This window comes from Corylus avellana, chromosome 4 (assembly GCF_965113065.1).
Source record: "Corylus avellana chromosome 4, dhCorAvel1.hap1.2, whole genome shotgun sequence".
In the NCBI taxonomy this organism is placed as follows: domain Eukaryota; kingdom Viridiplantae; phylum Streptophyta; class Magnoliopsida; order Fagales; family Betulaceae; genus Corylus; species Corylus avellana.
Genome location: NC_142493.1, coordinates 26,010,545 through 26,036,101, shown reverse-complemented (window position 1 = coordinate 26,036,101; position 25,557 = coordinate 26,010,545). Strand labels below are relative to the sequence as shown.

Genomic DNA, 25,557 nt, shown 5'->3' with positions numbered 1-25,557 from the left:
GCTATATAGTAATTGCCATTGCTCTATACTAAGCCTCAAAGCTAGATTTAGAAACAATAATATATTGTTTCTTGGCACATCAAGAAACTAAACAAGGACAAAGATAAACACCAAATCCTATGGTAGAGTTGCCTGAAGAGATAAACAACCCTTAGAATAAAATAAGCCATGATCAACATAGCCTTTTAAGATAGCTTAGAACACGCTTTGCGTTAGTCCAATGGGAAGGATTTAGAGAGTGCATAAATTGCATAATTGGTTAATTGAATAAGCAATCTCCGAACAGGAAGAAAAAAGAGACCAATTAGAATTTTTTTTCAAACACAATGTGCTATAAAATTAGTGAATGCCAAAAAAGTAAATGTAAATGCTAAAAAAGTTCTAATTTGTGAACAAGTTAACTGTTGATAGTAAGGATGAGAGTAAGAGCATCTCCTTCAATAATAAGAGAGTTTCACTTACTAGAAGTTGCAAGTTGAGCAGCTAACAATGCAGCTTGAGCTTCACATAGAAGCATAAGCAATAAGTAGGTGCTTGGTGGCAACTAAAATGATATTCCCATCATAATCACTAAAAACAACAGCTGCCAGAACATAATCTGATCAAATAGCTACATCAAATTAGCCTAAATATTGTGAGGAGGGGAAGACAAGATGTAAGAAATTGAGGAGTCTTGCCAAACCAGCATGTGAGCTCTAGAAGAAAGGGTTTAATTGAGGTATCGATCATGGGTTGCACTACATTGTGGATGAGTTGATAAATGTGGTCCATAGTAACAGCAGCATGAATTTGGAATTCCCAAGTGTCCTTCCTTGGAATGGAAAGAAGCTTGTGAGGCTTTAGGGGCTCGGTTGCTAAACGATTTTGGTTCAATACTATTCATCTCATTTTTGCATTTTTTCAACATTTTCTTACTTTTTACATCATATCAATCACTTTTTATTACTATTAAAATAAAAAAATCACTACAAAACATTTTTTATTTTTTTTATTTTTTCATACCAAACATTCTTACTTTTTTTTTTTTTTTAACATCTATCAATTTTTTGCTACAGTATCTCTAACAAACACACTATAGATGATTAATCTATTTAGAGATATTGATTGTTGAAACCCTAAGCATTCAAAGGCCAATAAAAGTTTCTTCAGAGGATTATAGCAAATGGCAATCTAGGAATATATGCTGTAAAGATTCTAAGGGGTTTGTAAAAGGTGCAGATCCAAGCCTCAGGATCATCAAAATGGATAAACCTTCAAAGATTGGCTCTCACAGGGACCAAGTTCCAAGCAATCTTCAAAAGAAAAATGCTTTAACCTATGTTGAAGTCTTAAGCCCCAAAGACAGTTCCAATCTTCAAGTGCAATGGGACGATCGAGGAGATCTGCTAAAAGAGTCTTGGAAAGCAACTTCATGGAAAAATGTGGTAGAAAATTGTCCAAAGGGTGAAGGGACCCAAGTCCATCTATCTTGAGAGCTTCATTGAGGGATATGAATGTTTTGAATTTGTTGGGATCATTCAGCAAATAGGAATTATAGCATCTATCCAGGGGTTGGAGAAGTCCAAATATTAATATTATGCCCATTATAGATAAACCCACATACACATTATTATAAAATCCCTAGTTTTTTTTTTTCTTTCTTTCTATTTGTTATAAAATCTCTAATTTTTTTTTTTTTTTTTTTTACATGTTCATACGATGGAGATTCGAACTAGTGACATCAATTTCATTAAGCGTGATCTCAGCGATTGAGCTACCTCTTGAGAATTTATAAAATTCTTAGTTGAAACACAATGTTATAACATACGGGAACGGCAAAGAGACAACCTTGTGAATTAAAAATAAATAAATAAATAAAAAATAAAAACTAAAGTTAAATATCTTTAAAAAATGAAAAAGAAAAAAAATCTACGTGTCATTTAATTTATAACGAGTCTGGCTTGGCTTGCTCTTCCCCTGTAGGTTTCCCTATACGAGCCACTTAGCGACGGAACTTCCACGTCAGTACAGCTATCGCAGCTTCTCTTGTTCTAGCGCCCAATTCGGCGTTCCGTACACCTCTCTCAGCCCAACTTCTCCGCCTGACTGCCTCTTGCGCCTCAAAAGTCTTGGGCCTCTTCGTCCTGCCTCTTGCCTCTTGGCCTTGACTCTTGAGGCTCTCTCTCTCTCTCTCTCTCTCTCTGTGTACTTGGGATTCCCTGTAATTTGCCATAAAAAGTCGCAACATTTAGGTTTTAGTGTTCAGCTTTCCAGGATTTGGCAAGGCAAAAAGCACCCCGCAAGTTGAAGACCTACTTCAAGGTCCAACAGTCCAAGTCTCCAAGGTAATCAATATTCAATTTCAATCCACACCCACTTCCCATTTCACCTTAAATTTGAGGAAAATCTTGTTCTTGATTTTTTTTTTTTTCGGGTTTTTTTGGAAGTTATGTACTTGTGTCTTTTTATGTAAGTTTTTTGGATTTTTTTTTTTTTTTTGAGAAAGTTTTTTGCTTAGTTATTACTTAGTTTCCGCGGAGAATAGATGGTCCAAAATCAATTTAGTTACTGTTTTGAAGAATTTTTTTTATATTATCTTGCTTGAAAGTGGATGGTTTTCCAATTTAGATATTGTTTTCCAGTCTTTTTTTATTTTTACTGTTTTGAGTTCGCAATATTTGTTTTTGGCTTCACAAGCTAAATGGATTAATCATTTATGATTGCAGCATTGTTTTGTCTTGACTCTCAGCATTGTTTTTGTTGGGGCTTCAGGGAATCTTGTTAGGAGAACGAGTCCACTCTCAAAGATACTATTTTTTCTTGGACCCGATAGATGGTGCTTAGTTTATTTTTCTAGTAGTTTATACTAATGTGTGTTTGTAAGGCAGATTAAGATTTCGAATGGCACAAACATATATAGAGACCATATGTGCTTAATTATTTATATAAGTTCCTCCCCTCATACCAAAAGTCCTGGTTCTGCCCCTACGGAAGAGCATAGCAGAATTTGGCGGTTGGTTTTCAGTTATTAGTTAGGAGTGTATCTGTAAGGAAGTTCCTCGAAAGTTCTTTTGTTTTTTTTGGTATGGGTTACTGCATTGAGAAAACCAAACTGAGGGTAATCTATTAATAGGAAAATAATTATAGTGGATTGGTGTCATATGTGGAAAAATTCTGGTGAATTTGTTGATCACCTCTCCTTCTTTACTCTTTGGTGGCGAGAGCATTGTGGTATTTAGTGTTTTCTTGGTGCCCTCAACATTTCCCACCTCTTGTTTGTGGACGGTAGTTTGATGTTTTGCGGGGCTTATCTAGATCATCTTTGCAATTTGCATTGTTTATGCTTTGAAGCGATTTTAGGGTTGAGAATTAATCTGGCTAAATTAGAGTCGGTCTCCATTGACAACGTCAACAATGTGGAAGGTTTAGCTAACGTTTTGGGTTGTAGGGTCTCTTCTTTACCTTGCAATATCTAGGCCTTCTACGGGAGCTTCATTTAAGGCCAAATATATATATTTTTTGATAAGTAATAACCAATCTTATTGAAGAGCGTTGTTTGGGATGACATTATTGAGAAGATAGAGCGTTGTTTGGCAGGATGAAAGATGATGCATTTATCAAAGGGTAGGAGGGTGACCTTGATCAAAAGTACTTTATCTAATTTGCCTACTCACTTCATGTTTGTTTTTGCCATCCGGGTTGGTGGTGACAATGCCATCCAGGTTGGTGGTGCCAATGCCATAGAGAAGTTGTAGCAAGACTTCTTGTGGGGTGGTATTGGTGATGAGTTCAAATTTTATTTGGTTAGTTGACCTAAAGTGTGTTCTCCGATATCTAAGGAGGGTTGGGGGCTCCGTAATTTACTTTCATTCAACCGAGTGCTGTTCAGGAAGTGGCTTTGATGTTATGTTTATGAGATAAAGGTGGTTGTGGATTCTAAATATGGCCATGCGTGGGGTGAGTGGAGTTCTAATGAGGCTCATGGGGCTTTGGAAGAATATCAGGAGGGGGTTGGGGGGAGTTTTCTAGTCACAGTAGATTTGAGGTTGGTGATGGCTCTAAAATTAGATTATAGTATGATGTGTGGTGTGGGGATCAAGCCCTCAAGGTAGCTTTTCTAGACTTGTTCAGTTTAGCCTGTTGTAAGGATGCTGTAGTGGCAGATCTTTTGGAGTTTTATAGTGACTTATCAATGGACTGTTAGCTTTCTTAGAGTGGCTCAAAACTGGGAGGTGGATCTCTTCACCTTGTTCTTCAATTTGTTATATCCCCTTAGATTGAGACGGGTTGGTGAAGCTAAGCTTTGTTGGACACCTTCCAAGATAGGGTTGTTTGATGTTAAATCATACTACATTGTCCTTGTTCCTCACAATAGCATTCGTTTCCCTTGGAGGAGTATTTGGTGGAATAAGGCTCCCTAAGTGTGGTTTTCTTTTATTGGTTGGCTGCCTCAGGAAAATTTTTAACCGTGGATAATCTTAGAAAACGGCATGTCATTGTGATTGATTGATGTTATTCGTGTAAGAAGAGTGGGGAGTCGGTGGATCACCTTTTAGTACATTGTGAGATAGCTAATGCCCTTGGGAATACCATATTTAGCCTTGTAGGGTTGCCATGGGTTATGCCTCGTTGAGTGGTAGATCTTTTTGCTTGCTGGATAGTGTTTTTTGGTAGAACTCGGGACAATATTATATGGAAGATGGATACTTTTTTCTTCACTATTTAGGCGTACTCTTGTATGCTTTCTTGTATGCTTCCTATGTACTAGGGTTGCATCCCTCTGTACTTTTTGATATACATTACATTACTTATTAAAAAAAAAAAATTTATATGGAAGATGGTTTTGTCTTGTCCTATGGGGTGTATTTGAGTGAGAGAAATGATCGAAACTTTGAAGATAGTGAACGAATGGTAGAGGAACTTAAGGATTTTTTCTTTAAGACTCTCTGTCATTGGACAGCTGCCATGGACTTAAACATTTCTAGCTTTCATGTTTTTCTTGATTTTTTTCTTCTACTAGTTAGGTGTTTCTCTTGTATACTTCTTGTGTACTTGGATTGCACCTTTTGCACTTTATAATGAATTGCGTTTACTTATAAAAAAAAAAATTATTTATATTTCAGTGGGGTATTCCGAAGAAGGTTTTTGAGTTGCCCCTGTGTTGGAATGGTGGGTTTAGTTGTCAAAGAATTAGTGTTATTTGGACTGCTAAACTGATCTTATGCGGATTTCTTTGGATGGAACGGAGTAGTCAGATTTTCAGTGCTGTTGTGCACCTCTTCTCACTGATCAAGTCTTTATTTTTGAGGGCATTATATGATTGGATGTTTGCATAGGCAGTGTCCCTTCCACTTCCTTATCTTCATTTTTGGATATACTTGATTCTATTAACTTTAAATTGGAAATCTTTAGGGATGCTTTTACTCATGCTGTGTGTACCTGAGTCTCTTTCTTTTTAAATAATTTTCTGCTTATAAAACTGAACATGGGATGAATTTGATGTTGTTTATACGTTATATAGTTAGCTGATTGATGCACTAATGGCTTTAAAGTCTTTGAGATCTCCTTTGATGGCGCCGTCTCTTTTGCCTCTTACAATCATTTTTTTTTTGGTCTAGCACTTGATTGTAATTTTTCAACCATTGTGTTCTGTACAGTAGTTAGAGGGCCTGAAACTTCTAAAGCCATGTGGATCAGTGGCTGAAAACTTGCTTGACATTGACAAATCACAGCTTTGGTCTTGGGGTTGCAGTGATATTCACTTAGAGACAGCTTTAAAGATTCCAAGGTTGCAGGAGCTGACATTTATGTTTACCTTTTCCTGTTTGGTTATCAAGCTGAACATACTCCATACTGTATTTGAGCACTGGAATTTTTACTGTAACCAGGATGAGCAGATCTAATTGGCTAAAAGTAAAGGATGAAAAGGGTAGTAGGCACAATTGTGATGAAGGAAGTGCTGCTCGAACAAGGCCTTTCAGCTTTGAAGAGATTATGCTTAGAAGGGAAAACAAGAAATTGTCAGAAAATGTGAAAGAGGTAGCTGCTGAAGTAGGGAACATATCAAGGGAAGAAATTATCAAGGATGTTTCTGATTGTTTTGAATCTGAAAGGGGTTACAAAGAAAATAAAGACGCTTTCCCTATAGTGGAAAAGCACGTTTCTGAGAAATCAGTGAAGGTAAGTTCCAGAAAGAAAGAAGAGAATAGTTCCATGAAGAAAGATGCTGTAGTTAAGGGGAAGGACACAGAAAGCTATGAGTCAGATACCAAACTGAAGGATAAAAAGAACAAAGGTTTGAGCCATGAAGCTAAACTAGGAAAAAATGACAGAAAAATACATGGTAGAAGAAAAGATAGTGAGTGGTTAACTGACGATTCTGCAAATGAAGCTGAAAAGAAGCATTCAAGAGATTTGGCCTCTAAAGATAGACATGCAGATAGAAGTAGAGGAAAGCCTGAACGAGAAAGCAAGAGAAAATATAGAAATGGGGATGATGACAAAAATAGAGACTGGAATACTGTGAAGAAACATGATCAAGGGAAACAGCGTGATTTGGGTGTTTCGGAGAGAAAGGAGAGGAAGGAATTATCAAAATCACGCTTTGAAGAATCAAGGTTGAAAAGGAGACGTTCAAGGAGTCAAGAACGTGGGGCCAAAAGTAGAAGGTCCATTTCAATATCACCAGGGGCACACAAGCCTAAATCTCATCATGGTGGGGAGCACAGAGAGTTTTCCTCACATTCTCTTAAGGATAGGTCTGGAAGACAGCATTCTGATATTGACAGAAACAGAGTATCAAGTAATGGTTCGAGTAGCCATTATCAACGACATGGAGGATATACAGGTAGGCTTGGTGGCTATTCACCAAGGAAGAGAAGAATTGAGTCTGCTGTTAAGACTTCTTCCCCATCTAGTCGTTCACCAGAGAAGAAAAGTGCTGGATGGGATCTCCAACCGGTGGGAGCAGCTACCGTTTTTTCTGGTCCAGTTACTTCTAATTTTCAGTCATCAAGCCAGGATGTAGTGTCAACTGTAAATGAGATTGCCAGTGCTGTTTCTGTTTCTGTTTCTTCAACGGCAATGTTGTCTCTTTCTGGGGTGTCTACTGCTTTGCCAACAAAGACAAATGTCTCCATTGACTCTGTTCAACTAACTCAAGCTACACGGCCTATGAGGAGGCTTTATGTAGATAATATACCATCTTCAGCCTCTGAGAAAGCTGTAATGGAATGCTTTAATAATTTTTTGCTGTCTTATGGTGCTAATCGTGTCCAAGGAACCCAGCCATGTTTCAATTGTGTTGTAAGTGTCACTATATATATATATTTTTTGGATATAACATTTCATGCAGGTTTTTATGATAAAGAACTCTTGCCTTACCATATTTAATTGCAGATAAACAAAGAGAAAGGCCAAGCTCTTGTGGAGTTTCTTACACCTGAGGATGCCTCTGCAGCCCTTTATTTTGATGGCAGTTCCTTCTCTGGCTCCATTCTAAAAATTAGACGCCCCAAAGATTATGTTGAAGTGGCAGTAAGAATGACTATCCTACCATCTCTTTCTCATTTTCCTCGCCTTTTTCTTTTGGTTGCTTGTTTTATCTTATCTGTTGAATCTATTGAAGTGTAAATAATTGCTTGATGGTTTTACTTAGAAGAAGTTTTCTAATTCATTGTTGCGTATTGTCAATTGTTCTTGCTAAAGCATTGTTTATTGGCCTCATAAATGTCCTCTGGATGGTTATGTGAGCTATATCGGAGTTTTCTTATTTGCGAATCTTACATTTTAACATTCCCTAATCTAAGAGCATGCCAATGCTTAACGAGGTGTGGACCCACTATTGTTGGTTGAACTATAATCTTCAATGGCTGCAAGGGAAGAGAAGCCAATTTAACAACCAAGTTCATCTCTAATTTTAAAAAAGCGTGAGCTCAAGGATGACCAAAAGTCCAAAACTGAGCCAAGCACACCCAAGCATTAGAATTGTGGTGTGGTGTGGTTGTTTGGAGGAGGCTTGGCAATGTCTAATCAATCAATCTTGAGCTTAAGCCAAACTGACATGGAGCTTGGAAGAAGGGTCAAAGGCTAATTGTAAGTCTACAGCCTTGTAAGCAACTCAACTGTGTACTAAGTTTTGGCGTCTGGCCCTTCAGCCTGATGTATTTTGCAGTGAACCACAATTGCTTTTTTCAAAGACTTTTGAGAACTAACTGAATAGGAATTAATTACCTGTGGTTCTTGCCTTTTTTAGCCAAAATTTAGGCTGGAATATTTGGTAGTGAAGGACTCAATTTTTTTTTTTTTTTTTTTTAATTGAAAAATACATTTGTCAGAAACTGAGTGGAAATTAGTGCCAATATGTGTATAAGGAAAAATATCTGATGACAAAGTCATGTCTGTGAATGACACTGGTATGCGAGTGTTATGATGTCAAATATTCACCAAATAAAGAAAAATTGTTATTCATTACATAACTGATTCAAAAGGCAAATTATTTGGAATATAGGGCTGTAACATTTCCATGGGCGGTTCACAATGTTACCATTAGTCAGTTTCTTAGATCTTGTGCATTGGTGGAATGGTCTTGTTGATGTGGTGCATGTCTACCAGACATAGGGATATAGTATTCATTAATCTTTCTTATAAATTCATAATATTGCGTTATTCCATTTATTGCTTATAAAAAAACATATATTGCATAATTCATGTCTTTCTGCGTATATTGGTGTTCTTGACACTAAACAATATACAGCTCATGTATGCAGGTATGTATGCATTTGTACTGCATGTAACCTTTGGGGCTAAAAATGTATATTGTTAGCTATCAATTAATTGAGGAAACCATTACCTAGAAATAGGTTGTACCACTGCCTCTTGCAGCAATGTGCACTATATCTGATTGCGACTTTAAGCTACTTTAAGGTGTGAACCTCAAGTGTTAGCAAAAAATTTTCTTTTTTCGAGCACAAGCAAAATTTTTTCTTACTAACAAGTTTAGAAGAAGTTTCATAAGATAGTGAACTGTTTTCATCATTATAGAATTATGATCCCTTACGAGCTTCTTTGACTATTTTGCCTGGCAAATTTTTTATTTTTTTTGGTCAATGGTGTATGAAACTTTGACCCCAGCATCATCCTCACTTATATCACTTCCAGTAACCTTAGCTGCTACGATTTGTTGTGTTTGAAAATTTGAAAGTTCAAGATCAGAATGTCATGTATGATTAGGTATAACTTCATTTTGTATCTTATTCCTTAGGAGCCAAATAGAAACATATCAAGACTGTCTAACTTTGGAACTTTAACATAAAGGTCTCTCACCATCTCTCTCTCTCTCTCTGTCTGTCTCTTTCCCCTCCTCTTTCTGGATGTGTGAAAGATTGATCCACAGATGATGCAAATGGGCAAAGCTGTCGACGACAGTACAGCAATTTCGTGCAAAATGCCAAAGCTTATTGAAATCTCCTCACCTAAGACCCGGCTAGTGGCCTTTTATGTGTTTGGGGAGGGGGGTTAATTACTGATCCTTGAAACTAGGGAAAGGTCTGATCATTTTGACTTTTTATATGATGCATGGTTAATTTTGATAGGTTCCTTATTTATGCTTGCATCTTGTAAGCAAATTCAGATTGCTTGTAAAATTTAACACTAGGAACTGTTACTGTAGCTTCAAGAGTTTTCTATTGCACATGGAATGATCTATTTCTCCCGTTATGTAAGCCTTTTCTGACTGCCATGTTGGAATCTCTTAAATAGGGTGTTTATGTTGCGTATATCGTAATTCACGTTCAGGATGGTGATGAAGCTGACTCCTAAATAAGAAGATTTCCAGGTGTAGTGACAAATTTGATGTGCTTGCAGCCTTTTCTTTTCTGGTTGGTTGGGTAATTAATCTCAGCTATTAAATTAGTAACTTGCAATACAATTTTGCTTATGAGATATAGTTCTTTTAGGGTATCTGCTCTCATTCTCAGTGGAGATATCTGCACTCTGAATTTCTGCATTGCGGTGTGTGACTTCTAGTTCCCCTTTTTGCTAACACCAGTGACTGTTGTGTGCCCATAGGTTATCATCCTTCTGGCAGTTATGTGGTTGCACCCAAAGTTTATAAGTTAGCCTCCCTTTTACAAACCTTGTAATCTTCTATTTTTCTTGAAATATCTGTTATGTGGGTGGAATATTCTTCTCCACATAGCACCCAAGAATATATATTTTTTTTGATAAGTAATCGACGCATATCAGCAAAAGCGTAAGCTGCCCTTAGGTACATAGGAAGTACACAAAAGGAAGCACCTATCTAGAAGGAGCATAGCACAAAAGGAAATTAAATGCATAATGGAAGTCCTAGGAAAGGAGGCTAGGTTCTTTATATCCTTCTCTTGTTTAGTTGGCATATTAATGGCCTGAACGAAATTTAATGATGACCTCCTTTTTCATCTCACATTAATGTGTTTAAGATGAAAAGATGGAAGTGATCCAATGTTCTCTGGTCAATGAAGCCTTACCCTAACTGCACAAGGTAGTCCAGATAAACTATTCTATGTATTCAACTCTGTGTAACTCCATTCAATTTTTACAAATGAATCAATTGCAGGCCTTTCTGTTTTCTCAGGCTCAACCTAAATTCTGGTGTCATTTCTCTTGTTCTTGTACTGCCTTCAATTTTAACCAAATCACTTGTCCTTGTTTCTGCTGTCTACTGTATTTGTAGCATGCTTGCATGTTAACAAACCATCTTGACGAGATTTGTTGTTTCATGATATGGTGTCTCCTCTATATCTCATGAATGCATTAAAGCAACCTTCTTATGTAGCCCTTATAATCCCTAGTGAGGATATTTATAGGGTCTTTGTCTGAGGAATGAATTTGAAGGAATGTGTTGCAGCCAATTTGCTTTATGTGAGGTGAAGTACCTCAGTAATATGGTGAGATGCCAACTAAACCTAGACCAAGAAGTATGACTCCTTGTTTGAATGACTTGAGATGCATTAGTTGTTCCTCCAGTTCTTTGTTTGTTTTGGTGTTGTTATCTGTTCCTTGGTTTGAACCCCTAACCCATAGCTTACTGTTATCTAACCCAAGTCTACCACTAGCTAACCGGAACCTGAAGGAAAAAAAATGGCTTTGTTTTCTTTTCAGAATAGCTGCTTTCATCATTTGTGGTTTCATTTCTTGGCTTTCCTTCATCAGACTTTAATGCATCCTCCATCAGTACTAGGTTAAATTTACTTTAGTTTTGCTGCCTAAGCATAGTCTTCTACGAATTTTAGGCACCTTTGGGTTTCTTTTGGACCATGGTCAATTAGTTTATCTGTGAATACAATTATAGCCTTACTGGTTAACACTCACCTTCAATATTTAATACATGCCTATTATAATCCAGAACTCTTTCTATGTAACTTTTCCCACACCATTTCGCGATTCCGGTTACAATTCTCCTCTGTTTCTGTTCATACACCCCTGACCACTCCATTTAAATGCTCTTCTTCATGTCAATATATGTGGTTGATTCTCCTTTTGATTTTGATAAGCCACTGAACTACTTGTAAGTACTTGGCACCTACCCCCTTTTATTCCATGTTCATTTGAATTTTGTTCATATGTTCTTGTGGAACAATATTGTTAACTGGATTGCACCATCACTGCCAATATGCTAAGTTTTTGTGGGAATACCTTATCCCATAAAGCTTATTCTATATGTTTCGGTAACTTCTCTTACTTCAGATATTTAAACTTCCTAATGGCAGATATTGGATTTCAGTTTACCCTGCTGCAAAATGTGGCCTGGCACTTATTATAGAGAAGCTAGCCCCATATCTGTCAACTTTGATGAAGAAGCTTCATATCAAATTATAATGATGCTTGGAAACATTTAAATGGAGCAAAATGATTCGTCAATGTAATGTAGTGAGAAATGGTAGTTTTCTTCTAGTTCTGCTCAGAGTAAATATTCGTAGTGTAATGCATTGACTTGATGATCGGTATAGACAAGTAACATTCATAACTCCATATGCTAATCAGGGACCTTATGTTACCATAATTATTGCTCTATTGCCATAGTGCTGATTGGTACAGAATGTTTCAATGCGTTCATCCGGTTGTACATGCATTTCATTATTTAGGGAATCTGTCACAAGATTCATGCTTTTAGTTGTCATTTTAATTTTTGGAAGTTGACAGTTAGTTTTTAACATGTGTACCAACCTTTCAATCTTTCTTAATTTATTAGTATTCTTTTATTTTTTCTTTTCCACAGCTTCATTTCTGTCATATTTGCTTCAAATAATAACCATGATATGTTGTTGGTTTTTTATCCTTGTTGGACATACTCTTAAATACATAGGATGATTGATGAAATCATGGTATTGAATAATACGAATAAGGGAAGCCCTTAAATAAAAGGGCAGATTTTGGACATCAAACACCCATTTTCACCATTTTATTTTAAGTTTTAGGTGTTAATTCATAACATTTCATCATGGAATCTGTACTATGAGATTACCATAGTAGGGTCCCCTCCCTCCTTAAACTTTAAATCAACACATCGTGCTAACTGTTTCAGATTTTATTACTCTTCCTTTTCTTTTCAATCTTCATAAATTTAGCATGATTGTATATGATTAAGTTATTCTATTCCATAAACAGAAGCTATTATTGGTTCAACTAGCACTTTCTACTGCTGCTTTACAGTTTCTGAGGTATATTGTGCTTATTATCCATGTAGCAGGTTTTCAGACAGTTGCTATTTTATGCAGACTGGTCACCTGGAGAAATCAGTGGCTGCAGTTGAGGCAATAAGTGATGCTGTGAAGGATTCACCTAACAAGGTATGAGTATGATGCTAGTAATTTCAAAATAACTGCTTTTGTATTAAGACAGCTGTAAAGTAAGGCATCTTTATGTTACTTTATATTGATTCACTGCCTAAATATCATTGTCTCTTTTAGGATTTCTTTTGTTTCCCATTCTGGCTGTACTTACTATCTTTTGGTGTTAATTAGCTTTTTGTTAGATAGTGGGAGAGTGTCTATGCCCTTCTTTTCAGATGGAGTATCTGCATTAATTTTATGCTTCGAAGTTGTCTCCGGATTGAAGATTAATCTAGCTAAATTGGAATTGGTTCCCATGGGTAATGTTGAGAATGTAGATGGGTTGGCTGGCATTTTGGGCTATGGGGTTTCTTCTTTACCTATGAAGTATCTTGGTCTCTTGTTGGGGGCCTCCTTTAAAACCAAGTTTATTTGGGATGGTTTTATTGAAAAGATAGAGTGGCTGCTGGCTAGTTGGAAAATGATGTACTTGTCTAAGGGGGGCATGATTACCCTTATCAAGAGCACCCTTTCCAATTTGCTTAAGTTGGTTCAAGGCTTGCTCTTTGATCTTTGAAGGAGGATTGGGGGTTCATAACTTGCAGATGTTCAACTGTGCTCTCCTAGGGGGAATGGTTATGGTGCTATGCACATTAGAGAGAGGCTTGGTAGAGAGTTGTGGTGGATATTAAATTTGGATGTGCGTAGAGTGGGTGGTGTTCAAATGAGCCTGTTGGGGTGTATGGAGTGGGGTTATAGAAGAATATTATGAAGGGTTGGGGGAAGTTTTCTACTCATACTAGATTTGAAGTGGGAGTTGGCCCCAAGATTAGATTCTAGCAAGACTAGCATGACCTGTGGTGTGGGGATAAGGCCCTAAAGGAAGCATTTCCAAATTTATATGGTATTGCTTGCAGAAGGATGCCTTTGTAGTGGCCCACCTGGAGCTTTCTGGTGGCTCCAATCAGTCATTGGGAGGTGGATATCTTTGTCTTGTTCTTTAGCTAGCAGGAGATGGGTAGGTGAAGACAAGCTCTGGTGGACTCCCTCCAAAAAATGGTGTTGTATGTGTATGAGGAATGGGGAGTATGTGGACCATCTTCTTCATTGTGAGGGTGCTTGTGCCTTATGGAATTTTTTTTTCTTCAGGTACTTTGGGTTGTCTTGGGTTATACCTAGCCGAGTAGTTGACTTGCTTGCTTGGTAGACTGTTGGTAGAACTCGGAGTGCTATTGTGTGGAAGAAGGTGCTTTTGAAGGGAAATAAACAATAGAAATTTTGAGGCAAAAGAACGTTGGAGGAGCTTGAATCCTTTTTCTTCTATACTATTTTTCTTTGGACTTCATTTATTTCTCCCTTAGTGCTTAGTTATCATGATTTTCTTGTTCTTATTTATCCTTCTTGTTAGCTAGGTGTTTTCTATTGTATACTTTCCGCATGCTTGGAGCACCTTACGCTTTTAATGATATTTCAATTATTCATTAAAAAAAATATATTATTCACTCCATGCCAAGATAAGCTTCTTCCTTTCTTTTTTTGGGATGTCTAAAAGTAAGTTTCCACTTTCCAAAAGTGGAAGCACTTCTTAATTTTCCTATATTACCGTTGTCTTTAAAAGAATCAAACGAGATTTTCATTAAAAATCATGCCTACTGTTAATCTAGAGCTAAGGGCATTTTGGGAAGATTACTGTTTAAATTGTTGTGTGTACAGTTTTGTCTATTACTTTGCTTGCACATGAAAAAGACCTGCTTGCATTTCCTCACGATCTCATGTCACTGTAGGCGTCATTTTCCTGGTAAGTAGTGCATTTGTCCTCGCCAGTATCTTCCAGGCCTTGTTTCGTCTGTTTTTGTAGTTTTAATTTGGATCCTCTTCCACTTAAGAGATTATATGTATTTTCACAAGTTATACTTATTAAAAAAATATGTGTTTTCACAAATTCTACTTATTAAAAAATATATATTTTCACACATTCTGCTTATTAAAAAATATGTATTTTCACAAATTCTATTCTAGTGCTTGAGTTCTTCTTCATATTTTCCATTCTATTATTCAGGATGTTCATGATGGAAAAATGAATAAAGCTGAAGTATGAGATGGCTGTGACTGACTGCTTGCCTTCACATTATTGATTGATTTCTTAGACATTCTGGATTTTGGAAGTTAGGTTGAGCGTTCCGGTTGTTTCTTTTTGGTTTCTCTTTGTATATTTCCCATGTTACAAAGGCTACCCCTCCCCACTTTTTAAGAATTTCTTAAATACCAAAAAAAAGAAACTGCTCTTTCGCTCTTTCTTTAGGAGATAGTGAGATGATTTTTCAGTCTTTGATGAAGGGTTAAATGAGGTGGGTCAGACCGAGTCTATAGGCCCTTTGTTTGTGGGGGCTTTGTTTACACTAATGAAGTATTTTGGATTTTGACCACATATCTTCGTTTCTTTGGGGATTTTTCCAAGATGGAGTGCATCAGAGCCTCACTAGGGTTTTGAGCAAGAGGAAGTTTAATCTAGTGTTACTGTAGTAAACAGACATAAGACAAAAAATGATAGACAAGCCAGATGTTTGCTGGACCAAGCAGGCTTAAGGGTGATGGATACTTGTGAACTACTTTTCTAAAAGTGCATGCAAAATAATATGGGAATCCATTGGAGTCATTGCACAAAGTTTCATTTTTAGTGAAGCTTTTGGTTCTGAACCAGAAGAGTTTCGTAACTTGGTTCTGTCTGTAGGTTTTTATTTTTTTTAATTCTTTTCTGACCTTATTATTGTGAACAGCTATTATGTATATATGTGCGGTGAAGTATTGGTTACCAACTTCATATCACATAGTCCAGTTTGTATATGCCAACATGTGTTAATAATAAATTAATGTTAATATACCTGAGGGTCACAGTTGAGACTTTCATACTGAAGTGATGTAATTGCGTAATGTCTTTTTTCAAAGTTTTGAACCGAAATTTTCCTTGGTTTAACTTTTGTGTATGTATTTTTGTTTTTTGTTTGCCCATATCATTGGCACTAAATAAATGTAATTCAATAAATAGTCACCTTCAAATGAATCCTGTTACTTTATAGTTTGAGTTGGGACTTTTATCCTCTTTCTCTGTGTATTTTTGGGGTCACGTATTTGTTGTGGAATGATTCTGCTTGATGTAGTTGTCCAAGGTACTCTAATGATTTATGTTTCTACCCAAGAGCAGACTCCTTTCCCTGTAATTTGAAGGTAGGTGATGTCTTTTCTTTATCTCTTCACACATGTCAGTTTTACCTAGGGTCGTCACCATTATCATTAGAATTGGGAAAAGTATTAATAGCATTACCTGTTGCCCAAATTACAACTAAGGTTTTTAGTTGACAATGATATACATGTTTTAAATTTCAAGAGGGAATCGCTTATCTTAATTTTTTTAATCTGTTCTACTTTCCATTTTATGTCTTAGTTTCCTTGGGATTTCACTTAGTTTCATTTTTTTTTTTTGCCCTTAATTTGTCTGAATCTGAACTTTTTGTTTCATGGTGTGATATGCTACTTTCCCTGGTTAATATTGTTGATATGTTTCTTACTATCCTTTTTCTTTTTTGTGTTGCTACAGATATTCATTAGTGGAATTTCAAAGGCTATTTCATCAAAAATGGTAATATGTTTCAAATATTTGTATCTTTGATTCATTATAGATAGCATTTCCTTATATACATGCTCTTTTTTATATCCTCACTTCCAATCAAGCCCTCTTTCTTTGTTCCTTTTTTGGTTTTCATTTTCCTTTATAAATGGGATCCCTTTAGTGATTGGGCCTTTATCCTGCTTTCCAGCTTATGGACATTGTTAGTGCCTTTGGACCTTTGAAGGCCTACCACTTTGAGGTAAAAGAAGAGCTTGGTGAACCGTGTGCTTTTCTGGAGGTAATACAGCCAGCATCAGCATGTACCTCTATAGTTTTGTTTCTGATAAATGCTTTGCAATAAGAGGTTAAGCTAGTGTTTGCTTGCACAAATTTGTTTCTTACTTTGAATGAGATTTGTTTGTCCTTGTGGTGTATTGCAGACATGCTATAATACCATTTAGTCGAGTTTCTCATAATGTAAATTGGATCTTGATGATTGATTATCTATAATCATTGTTTCTGAATAAATTGACATGTCCAGTATTTACTATAACTATTGAAAATTGTTCTGAATTATTTGATATTTTCTACATTTACAACTATATGATAGCTCAATCCTTTGATTTAACATTGTGCTCTCTTTGTCCCCCCATCCCTTCCCCCTTTTTATGTTGCAATGCCATTTGTGAGAGGGCTAATTATGCAAAAGGCCTATGATTTAGGGTGCCCAACCTGGTCAAATCTCATTTTATAGTTGACTTTCAGGAAGAGAAGTTATCATCATCATTATTACTATTATTATTATTATGGTTAGGATAGAGACGTTATTTTTGATAAGTAATGTAATTTATTAGAAAAGCATAAGGCGCCCCTAAGTATACTGGCAGTATACATAAGAGGCTCCTAACAAGCAAAAGAAACCAAACAAGACAGCAAGGAACACCCATAACCCACACAACCCAAAAAGCCCTCAAACCCAAAACCCACCAAACAACAAAGCCCCCAGGCACTCAACGCTAGAGAGTGTGAGTCTTGCCTTTCCTCCTCTAGGAGTATACATAAGAGGCTCCTAACAAGCAAAAGAAACCAAACGAGACAGCAAGGAACACCCATAACCCACACAACCCAAAAAGCCCTCAAACCCAAAACCCACCAAACAACAAAGCCCCTGGGCACTCAATGCTAGAGAGTGTGAGTCTTGTCTTTCCTCCTCCTAGAGGATGCTCCCTTAGCATCATAGTTGATGGAGCATTCTAAATTCAAAAGCTCCCTTCTACTCTTTACCTTCTGAGGAATATCCTCTAAGGTATCAACAGACCCTCACATGGATCCCCCATCAAAGCCAGTCCAAAAGGGTGGCAGGGGTGAAATCAGCCAAAGGGTAAGGAAATTCTCCGTCTTTCCCACCCCAAAAATCTCTGTCCTCCTTTTCACTATCCACCAACTCCGAAGGCAGACTGCATCCAATTGGCCACTTTTGGGACTAGGCCAACTCTGTCACCGCAACAGAAGGGGCAGGATAGATAAGTTGTTATCAAATAGTGTTTCTTGTTAAAGTGAATAACTAAGTCCGAATTTTAGTTTAGACCTGAGTGACATTTGGATTGAAATATCTCAAAACCGGTGACCTCTAGAGTACTTCTAAATTCATCATTCTAGATCTTACAAAGAGATCTTGTACTAGTTCCTGATAAGCTGTAATACCTCCAGAAGAGCTCATATTTATTGGAAAAAAAGAGCTAATAGCGTCTTTAGACTCGAAAATTATGTGAAGTGGTGTTGCCTACTTGCCTTTATGAAAATCTGTTAGTATGTTTGTTGGATGTGTCATTATGCTTGTATGTGTTATTTACCCATCAAAAGAGTTGGCATTCATCTTAATTCTATCTCTGGTTGATTGCCCATAAGAATGGTTGCCTAGTGGTTGAGGCTTGTGGTCTTAAGGAGTATCACTCCATAGATCTCAAGTTCGAGACTTGCAACGTGCAAACTCTTCGTGTAGGGAAACTTCTGAGGGTGCGGTGCACGGGTCCGAGGTTTACTCTGCAGGGGTAGGTCTAAAGAGCCTTGCCTTATCGAGGTTCCCCATCATCAAAAAAAGAATGGTTGCCTTTTCACTCGGAAAATAATTATTTTGATCTCTGTTCTTTGTGTCCTGTCTATGTAACAAGTACACTTCCATTTTGTGTGTCAAACACTGATATGCATGCTCATTAGAGATAGTTTTAAGCTGCAGAACCTGCATTGAAGGTTTTTTTTTCTTCTTTATTGTTCAAGTTTCAATTTTTTTTTTTTAAATTTTGAATTTGCCATGGTCTCTCTTTTCAATGTCCATGTCAGTGACTTCATGTGCTTGTTATATACTGTCCTTTACTTCACTTGTTGGTAAGTCTGATGAAGGAATTCACTCAATATTATATGAACTGTATTTAAGCTTGAATTAACTCTTCATCACTTGAGTCTATATTTAGTACATTGGGTTTCATGTCTATGACAAACATATGCTAGTTGAGCATCAGGACCACTAGAAACTTGATGTATGTCAAAAATTGACCGTTATACTCTTTTTGTTATAATTACTCTCTTCAAGTTTTGGCTTTCCTTTATATTAGTAAAAAAACCTTCTCTTCTGACCTTTTCAGTTTCTTATGACTTGTTTATACTGTATCAGTATGTAGACCAATCAGTTACTCTCAAAGCTTGTGCCGGTTTGAGTGGTATGAAGTTGGGAGGGCGAGTACTGACTGTAGTTCAAGCTATTCCTAATGCATCATTCTCGGTACTTTATCACCACCCTTTCTTCTCCTGAGCTAGTCCACTCCCAGTATATTTTCTATTTACAATATTCTACCTTGAGATGTGTTACCAGGAAAATGCTGGATATTCTCTTTGCTATGGAATCCCCGAGCATGCATTGCCACTTCTCAAACAGCCCACACAAGTCCTAAAGCTTAAAAACGTGGTATGGCATTTGTGGTTGAGTCAACATTTTTTTTTTTTTTTGGGGGGGGGGGGGGGGGGTTTGGGTGAGGTGTTGTCTAATCTAATCTAATCTGTTATCTTTTGCCAAATATCTTTCAAACAAATTTATTCTGGGTCAAATTAATTATCATTTTTTTCTATATGATTCAGTTCAATCCAGATGGTCTGTTACCACTGTCCGAGCAAGATGTGGAAGAAGTTCTGGAAGATATACGGTTGGAGTGTGCAAGGTCTTTGAGAAAACTTTTTTTTTATTTGAATTTAGGGCCTGTTCGGTTATTTTTCAAAAACAGTCTTCTATTATCAGATTCATACCACAGAAAGTAGTGCTGAAGTGGCTTAAGATTTCAGAGAGTTCCTTCAGAACAGCATACTTTCAGATAATATCAAAATGATGTTATCAATTGCTGGCTATTCTTCTCCGTTTAGGGAAAGCCCAAAGCAATGTTTCTAGTTTTTCTTCTTTACCATGAAACACTTCCTTTTCTTTTGGTTTTTTAGATAGACTCATATTTATGTCAAATTTAACTGTCCTGCAGATTTGGCACTGTTAAATCTGTTAATGTTGTCAAGCACAGCAACAGTCATATCACCACATCAGAAGCATGTGAAGTTATCAACAATTTGGAATCTGCTGGGACCTGGCAAGACTTGCCGTGTGATGACAAAAGGGCAGAGACGGATGCTTCTTCAAGAAAAGATGTTGACTATGAGCCCAGGCATATTAGCGACGTAGATTTTCCAAGTGATGTCAAAGAACTTAAAGAATATGAAGCTGTGAAGGAGAATTGCTTTAGTGATAATAAACCTGCTGATGATCTTGGAGAGGATAAGTCATGCCAAATGGGTCAGCTTGATAGTAACATGGTTGTTGAAGATCTAGGCTGTGAGAATGTATTAGAGAGTGTCTCCGAAGAACTCCCGAACCAGCTGAACGGCGGTCAGAAAGATCAATCGGAATGCCACAAGGTTGCTGATATTATTCAAGCGAAGGTCATAACTTTGGATAACGAGTTGATGGGCGAAGATTGGTCAACTTTGGAGGAAGCTGATAGCAAGTCGAAGGAGGCTTCTGCTGGATTGGATGTCAATTTGGCTATGGAATCAGATGTTACGGTGAGGGGTGACAATGAGAAACAGGATTGTGATCTTGGACATGTGTTTGAGCCATTGTGTGTTTTTGTGGAGTTTGGAAGAACAGAAGCCGCTTGCACAGCAGCACATTGTCTGCATGGGCGCCTTTTTGATAACCGGATTGTGACGGTGGAGTATGTTTCTCTTGATCTTTACTGGGGAAAGTTCCCGAAATGAATCCATTTGAATAGCTGGTACTGGTTACGATTTCCAGTGCCTTAAATTTCCACAAAAATACGAATCTGACAACTGGGTCCTCAGCACACATTTGTTAATGATTCGGGGTAGGGCTCAGTCATTGGTTTCAGTTTATAAAACAATTTCAAAATTTTGGAAGCCAGCTACTTAGACATGTAAATCTTGACCGTGGCCCCAAGCACATGCATAGGAATGCCAATCAAGTGAAATCTTATGAAAATGCTTCATATTGGCCTTGTCTAGTGGGGTGCTTGGCTTTAGCTAGTTGCTGGATGCTGCTTGAGCATCTGAGAATCTGAGATGATTTACATGCTGAGTTTCTTTGTTACCATTTAGAAAGGATGATCATGTTGGATTTGGGATATTGTAATCCAAATGAAACGATGTGGATCCTGGGATTTATTTAATTTTAATTGCACTACTTTCAATGAGCGTAGGTGCGATTTTACACCCAATTATCTTGGTTGTCTTCCAGTGCAAAAATGACATCATATTTTCTTGATAAAAGAAAACCCACTTCCTTGATGCTTTTGGAAACTTCAATTTAATTTGGATTTTTGCATGACTTGTGTTGAGGGAATGGCCATTTTGCTTGTTTGCGTGGCAACCAACAGTGTAATGTACTTGGGTTAAATCTAAAGGCTTCCTGCCATTGTAAGAGCATCATGCTCAACCTTTCAGTTGGTTCAAAGGATAATTTGTTGGGGGGTTTTCGCTGGTTTGATGGAAATGAGACTGAAATATAATAATAATATCTTGTTTTGTGTGGGATTAAAGCATGTTACGGTCAAGTACAACGAAAGGGCAATGTAAACCTTCTTCTATCAGGACATTAGTGCATTAATCTTGGTTTTGCACCCCATTCTCACCATTGATTTTAGCTTAAGAATATTGGTTCTGCTTTTTGACTTGCATTGACCAATACATTCATTCTATGATAACTCTTCATCTTCTCTTTTTCTAAGCAAATTAGAAAAGTGAATCAAAAATACCAAAAAAAGGATGGATTTTCAACAACATAGTCAAAACGTGGGAATATACAAACAAATAGTAAGAAATAGACTAAACAAATGGTCCAGTCCTCTCTAAAGAATCATCTTGAGTGGTTACTGGAACAAAATGAACACAAAAATGGACAAAAACCCCTTTCGAATTTTGGTTAATAGACTGTAACAAATATCGAAAAGGTAGCTGAAACTTAAAAGACACTGTTAAAAAAATTGAAACACTAAAGAATGAAGGTGTATTATCTCCGGTAACACTGGTCTACACTACAAGAACAAAACACAGTACCACAAAGAAACCAAACTCCCAAAACCTAAGAAAAACTTCCCATCATCTTTGCACCGCTAGTCGTAAGTTTAATTTTTAAGTTGTAGTAATTGCCACGTGGCAGTGCCACGTCTGTTTGGAAGTAGACGCAGTAAAATGCAGTGCCCTAGTCAGCACTCAAGCGGAGAAAAAACCAGAGGCCACAATGTAATCTGACAGTCGTTATCCAACAACGGCACTCACCTCTTATTCCCCGAAAACATTTTCTTCGAACACAAAAACAATCAGAAATTGTTTTGAAGGGACAGTGAAGCAGCAATGGCAGCGTCCGCAACTTCGGGAGTGTTTTTGACAAACGCTTCCAGTCTGTGCTTCCGCAATACAGATTTCTCAAAGAGATCGTCGTTGAGGACCAGGGCCGTGTCGGAGCTAGGGTTCGTGACCTCGCAATTGAGCGGCATCAAAATCTCCTGCAACCAATGTGATGTTATCGGAGCCCTCTCTGCCCCACTCACTCCTCGTATTCAGCCTATTGTTGCCCGTAATAAAAAATTTCTCTTTCTTTGTTTCCATGTTTTTAGTATACAAATATATGTGCTGGAATGTGGGTTGGAATAATATCTACTTGTTGTGGGTCAGATTGAAGGGTAAATTTGAATAAGCCCTGTGTTTGTCAGTTCATGTATGAGCTGATAGTTTATGGGTTAATTGTGAAAATGGGAAAATGTGTGAGCTTGAGGGTGTTGTGCTGAAAGTAGTTTTTATGTAAAATTAGTGCTCTAGTATATGTTTGTAGCGTGCATTGCATCATTTTGTTACCATATTAGATTTTCGATAAATGTAAATGCTGGGAAAGATAAGGAACTAATTATTTGTTCAGAGGTGGGATGGGGTGGCCTCTTTTTAAAGAAAAATAAGGGAGAGTTGTTTGAATAATTGCAAGAAAGACCGATGAATGTGGCACTGGAAAAAAGTGATCTAATTTTAATTGGAGTGGAAAGAGGCTAGAGGGTGAAATAACATAGGGAAGTGGTGAAAAGGATACAATTGACTAAGAGGTGATGGAGAGTGTAATCTTAGATACGATAGAATGGCGAAAAGGGTATAAGTCTACCCTTATTAGTTAAAAAAGGATACATGAAGCCAACCCTGATTTGGCTGGGATTGAGGTTGAGATGAGTTGGGTAACTTCATTTTTTTTTTTTTTTGATAAATAATCAAGAATATCATTGAAAAGCGCAGAGGAACGTAACCCAAGTACACAGGAAGTATACAAAGGCACCCCTTTAAAGATAAAAAGAAGAACATAAGTCTACAAATTGATCCAATGAAGAAACATGAGGAATGTTCATTTTAACGTTAATTGAAGACGTAATATTTAAATGTGTGAGCAGTTGTTGCCCTCTTTGCTTTCTTTCCAATGATTGTTGTCCTTGCTTATCTAGCTTCCTATGCTTTATAAAGTGATTGGTTGGTACCATTGATAACCATTGCAGTGGCTTTTGTTAGAACTAATCTCATAATATGGTTTGTTTTTTCAGGTAGGATCTGTCCCTTCACTGGGAAGAAGGCGAACAGAGCAAACAAAATTTCTTTCTCAGCCCATAAGACCAAGAAGTTGCAGTTTGTGAACCTACAATACAAGAGGATTTGGTGGGAGGCTGGTAAGCGCTATGTCAAACTGCGGTTATCAACCAAGGCATTGAAGACCATAGAGAAGAATGGTCTGGATGCTGTTGCTAAGAAGGCAGGGATAGATCTCCGCAAGGAGTAAAGCGGCCATTGGTACAAGCCTTTGGATGTGTTGGTAAAGCATGTTTAGTTACTTCATCCTTGTTATACTTTTTTAATTTTGTGTTTCTTTCCTGTTGGATCTTCTGTTTAAATGAAAGTTTCATTGCTATAAGCCTACAAGTTTATTTGTTTCCTGTGAAGATTTTTTTATTGGTAATGCCCTCTTGAATTTCCCCTTGTTGCTGATGCCAAACCAAGATAGTGGAGAAAATGGAAATTGTAAGAAACAAAAAAAAGTTTAGGGATATTAGCTTCCCCTGATTTCAAAAGAAATTCTTCTGTCATGGATGACATCCTTTGTGGGTTTCTTTAAATTGCATGACATTGGAAAATAGCATGTTTATTGTGAATGTAAAATTGTCGTTTCATTGAACATATGGACATGCTACCACTCATTCCTGCAAAAGTATTCATGACTACAACTTGACACCCAAAAAACCAAAGAAGCCGAAGCTAATATTTCATAAATAAGCAATTGCACGCAGGAGTAAAATCTCAGTTCAACACATTGACAATAAAATCAATTTCCATTAACATCTCTGCTTTTAACATGTATGTTAAGTCCCGTTTTGGCAACCATGGCCGGAAATGTTAAGTCCTGTTTCTTCACACATGGAAAGAAGCTCTGTTTTGGAAACCCAAAACAAAGCGGGAAAGAAGCCATGTCATTCATGATTGTTTTTCCATTTTATTTGTTATTTTCCTTTGCAAACCATATTCTAGTATCTTAAAATAATACATAAAATGGGCAACTACTCTAATCTATTGTCACACGGGAAGAATTGAACAGGTTTGAAGTAATCTCGAATCGTAATCAGTATTATCAATGAGGTAATCAAAGAACATAAAAGATAAAATTGGCAATGAAATGCTTCTAAGGAGCGAATTGGTATGCACCGGCTACAAAAGCCGCTAATCTAACCAACATACACATAAGTGCACGCTTGAGGCTTCGCACTATATTAGAGCATACATACAAGTGTGTACACTTACACATGCTTGGTGTGAGTTGGGTGTGAAACTCTCTTTCTTTCAAGACTCTTTCAAACATTCCATTAAAAACGTTTTTAAACCACGAAGTAGATATATATTAATATATACATAGATACTGATTTTGAAAATTCTCGAACAAAATTATGGTCTAAAATTAACGATAGAGATACGATTTGTATGCACAAAACTTTCTGGTTTCATTGTATAATATGATTAAAGAGTACAAGGATTTAAACTTTCTAGCAATTGGATAGATCAGGACAAAATTAGGCGACGTGTTAACTTGCTAAACCCACTAGGAGAAAATATACTCTGCCAGGCCAGCTAGATAAGAAAGCAAAAGCAGGAATATTTTGCTCTGATCATTATTGAGTCCAGAAAAGACATGATATACCATGTGGGCAGTGGGCTAGGAGCCTAGGGCATTCAAGCATCCTTTATTCATATTCTGAATCTCGATAATTGGGGTGAATATGCTTCCAATTTGGCTTGGACTAGCGCATTAATAAACGTCTTATCATGCCACCTCTTCTCTTTTCGTTTCTGATTTTTACCTAAATACGCATCGAACACTGCCTACCCTTGCGGCCTATAGCCATAGACTCGAATATTTTTGCTTCTTAATTAAGCTCAGTATCAGAAGCATGAGCTCAGCAGCATTACGTATGCTAGGCGTGAAAAGATCCACTTGCGATTATCATGGCTAGATTGTCCCCCAAGAAAATAAAATACCGATATAGACTTCGGCTAGAATACACTCTTAAAAATCGGCTAAAAGATTTGTTA

At 37.1% G+C, this 25,557-nt stretch overlaps 2 protein-coding genes across 4 annotated transcripts; both read left to right on the top strand.

Moving 5' to 3' along the window:
- Window positions 1–1,976: 1,976 nt before the first annotated feature.
- LOC132177208 (RNA-binding (RRM/RBD/RNP motifs) family protein) lies at window positions 1,977–21,274 on the top strand. 3 transcript variants are annotated; one of them, XM_059589459.2, is made up of 11 exons: window positions 1,977–2,324; window positions 5,637–5,767; window positions 5,868–7,284; window positions 7,378–7,515; window positions 12,738–12,809; window positions 16,387–16,428; window positions 16,607–16,696; window positions 19,070–19,177; window positions 19,268–19,360; window positions 19,531–19,610; window positions 19,920–21,274. In XM_059589459.2, exons 3-11 carry the CDS (start codon window positions 5,869–5,871, stop codon window positions 20,689–20,691), a joined length of 2,811 nt encoding a protein of 936 aa, XP_059445442.2. In that variant the 5' UTR covers window positions 1,977–2,324; window positions 5,637–5,767; window position 5,868; the 3' UTR covers window positions 20,692–21,274. The 3 variants fall into 3 exon arrangements, with proteins under 3 accessions (XP_059445442.2, XP_059445441.2, XP_059445443.2); XM_059589460.2 differs by having other exon boundaries at window positions 2,235–2,324; window positions 5,640–5,767; XM_059589458.2 differs by having other exon boundaries at window positions 5,637–7,284.
- An 894-nt stretch (window positions 21,275–22,168) lies between these two features.
- PRPL28 (Ribosomal L28 family) lies at window positions 22,169–23,890 on the top strand. Its single transcript, XM_059591446.2, has 2 exons — window positions 22,169–22,525; window positions 23,526–23,890. The coding sequence occupies exons 1-2, from the start codon at window positions 22,303–22,305 to the stop codon at window positions 23,756–23,758; spliced, it is 456 nt and encodes a 151-aa protein (XP_059447429.2). The 5' UTR covers window positions 22,169–22,302; the 3' UTR covers window positions 23,759–23,890.
- Window positions 23,891–25,557: the final 1,667 nt, after the last annotated feature.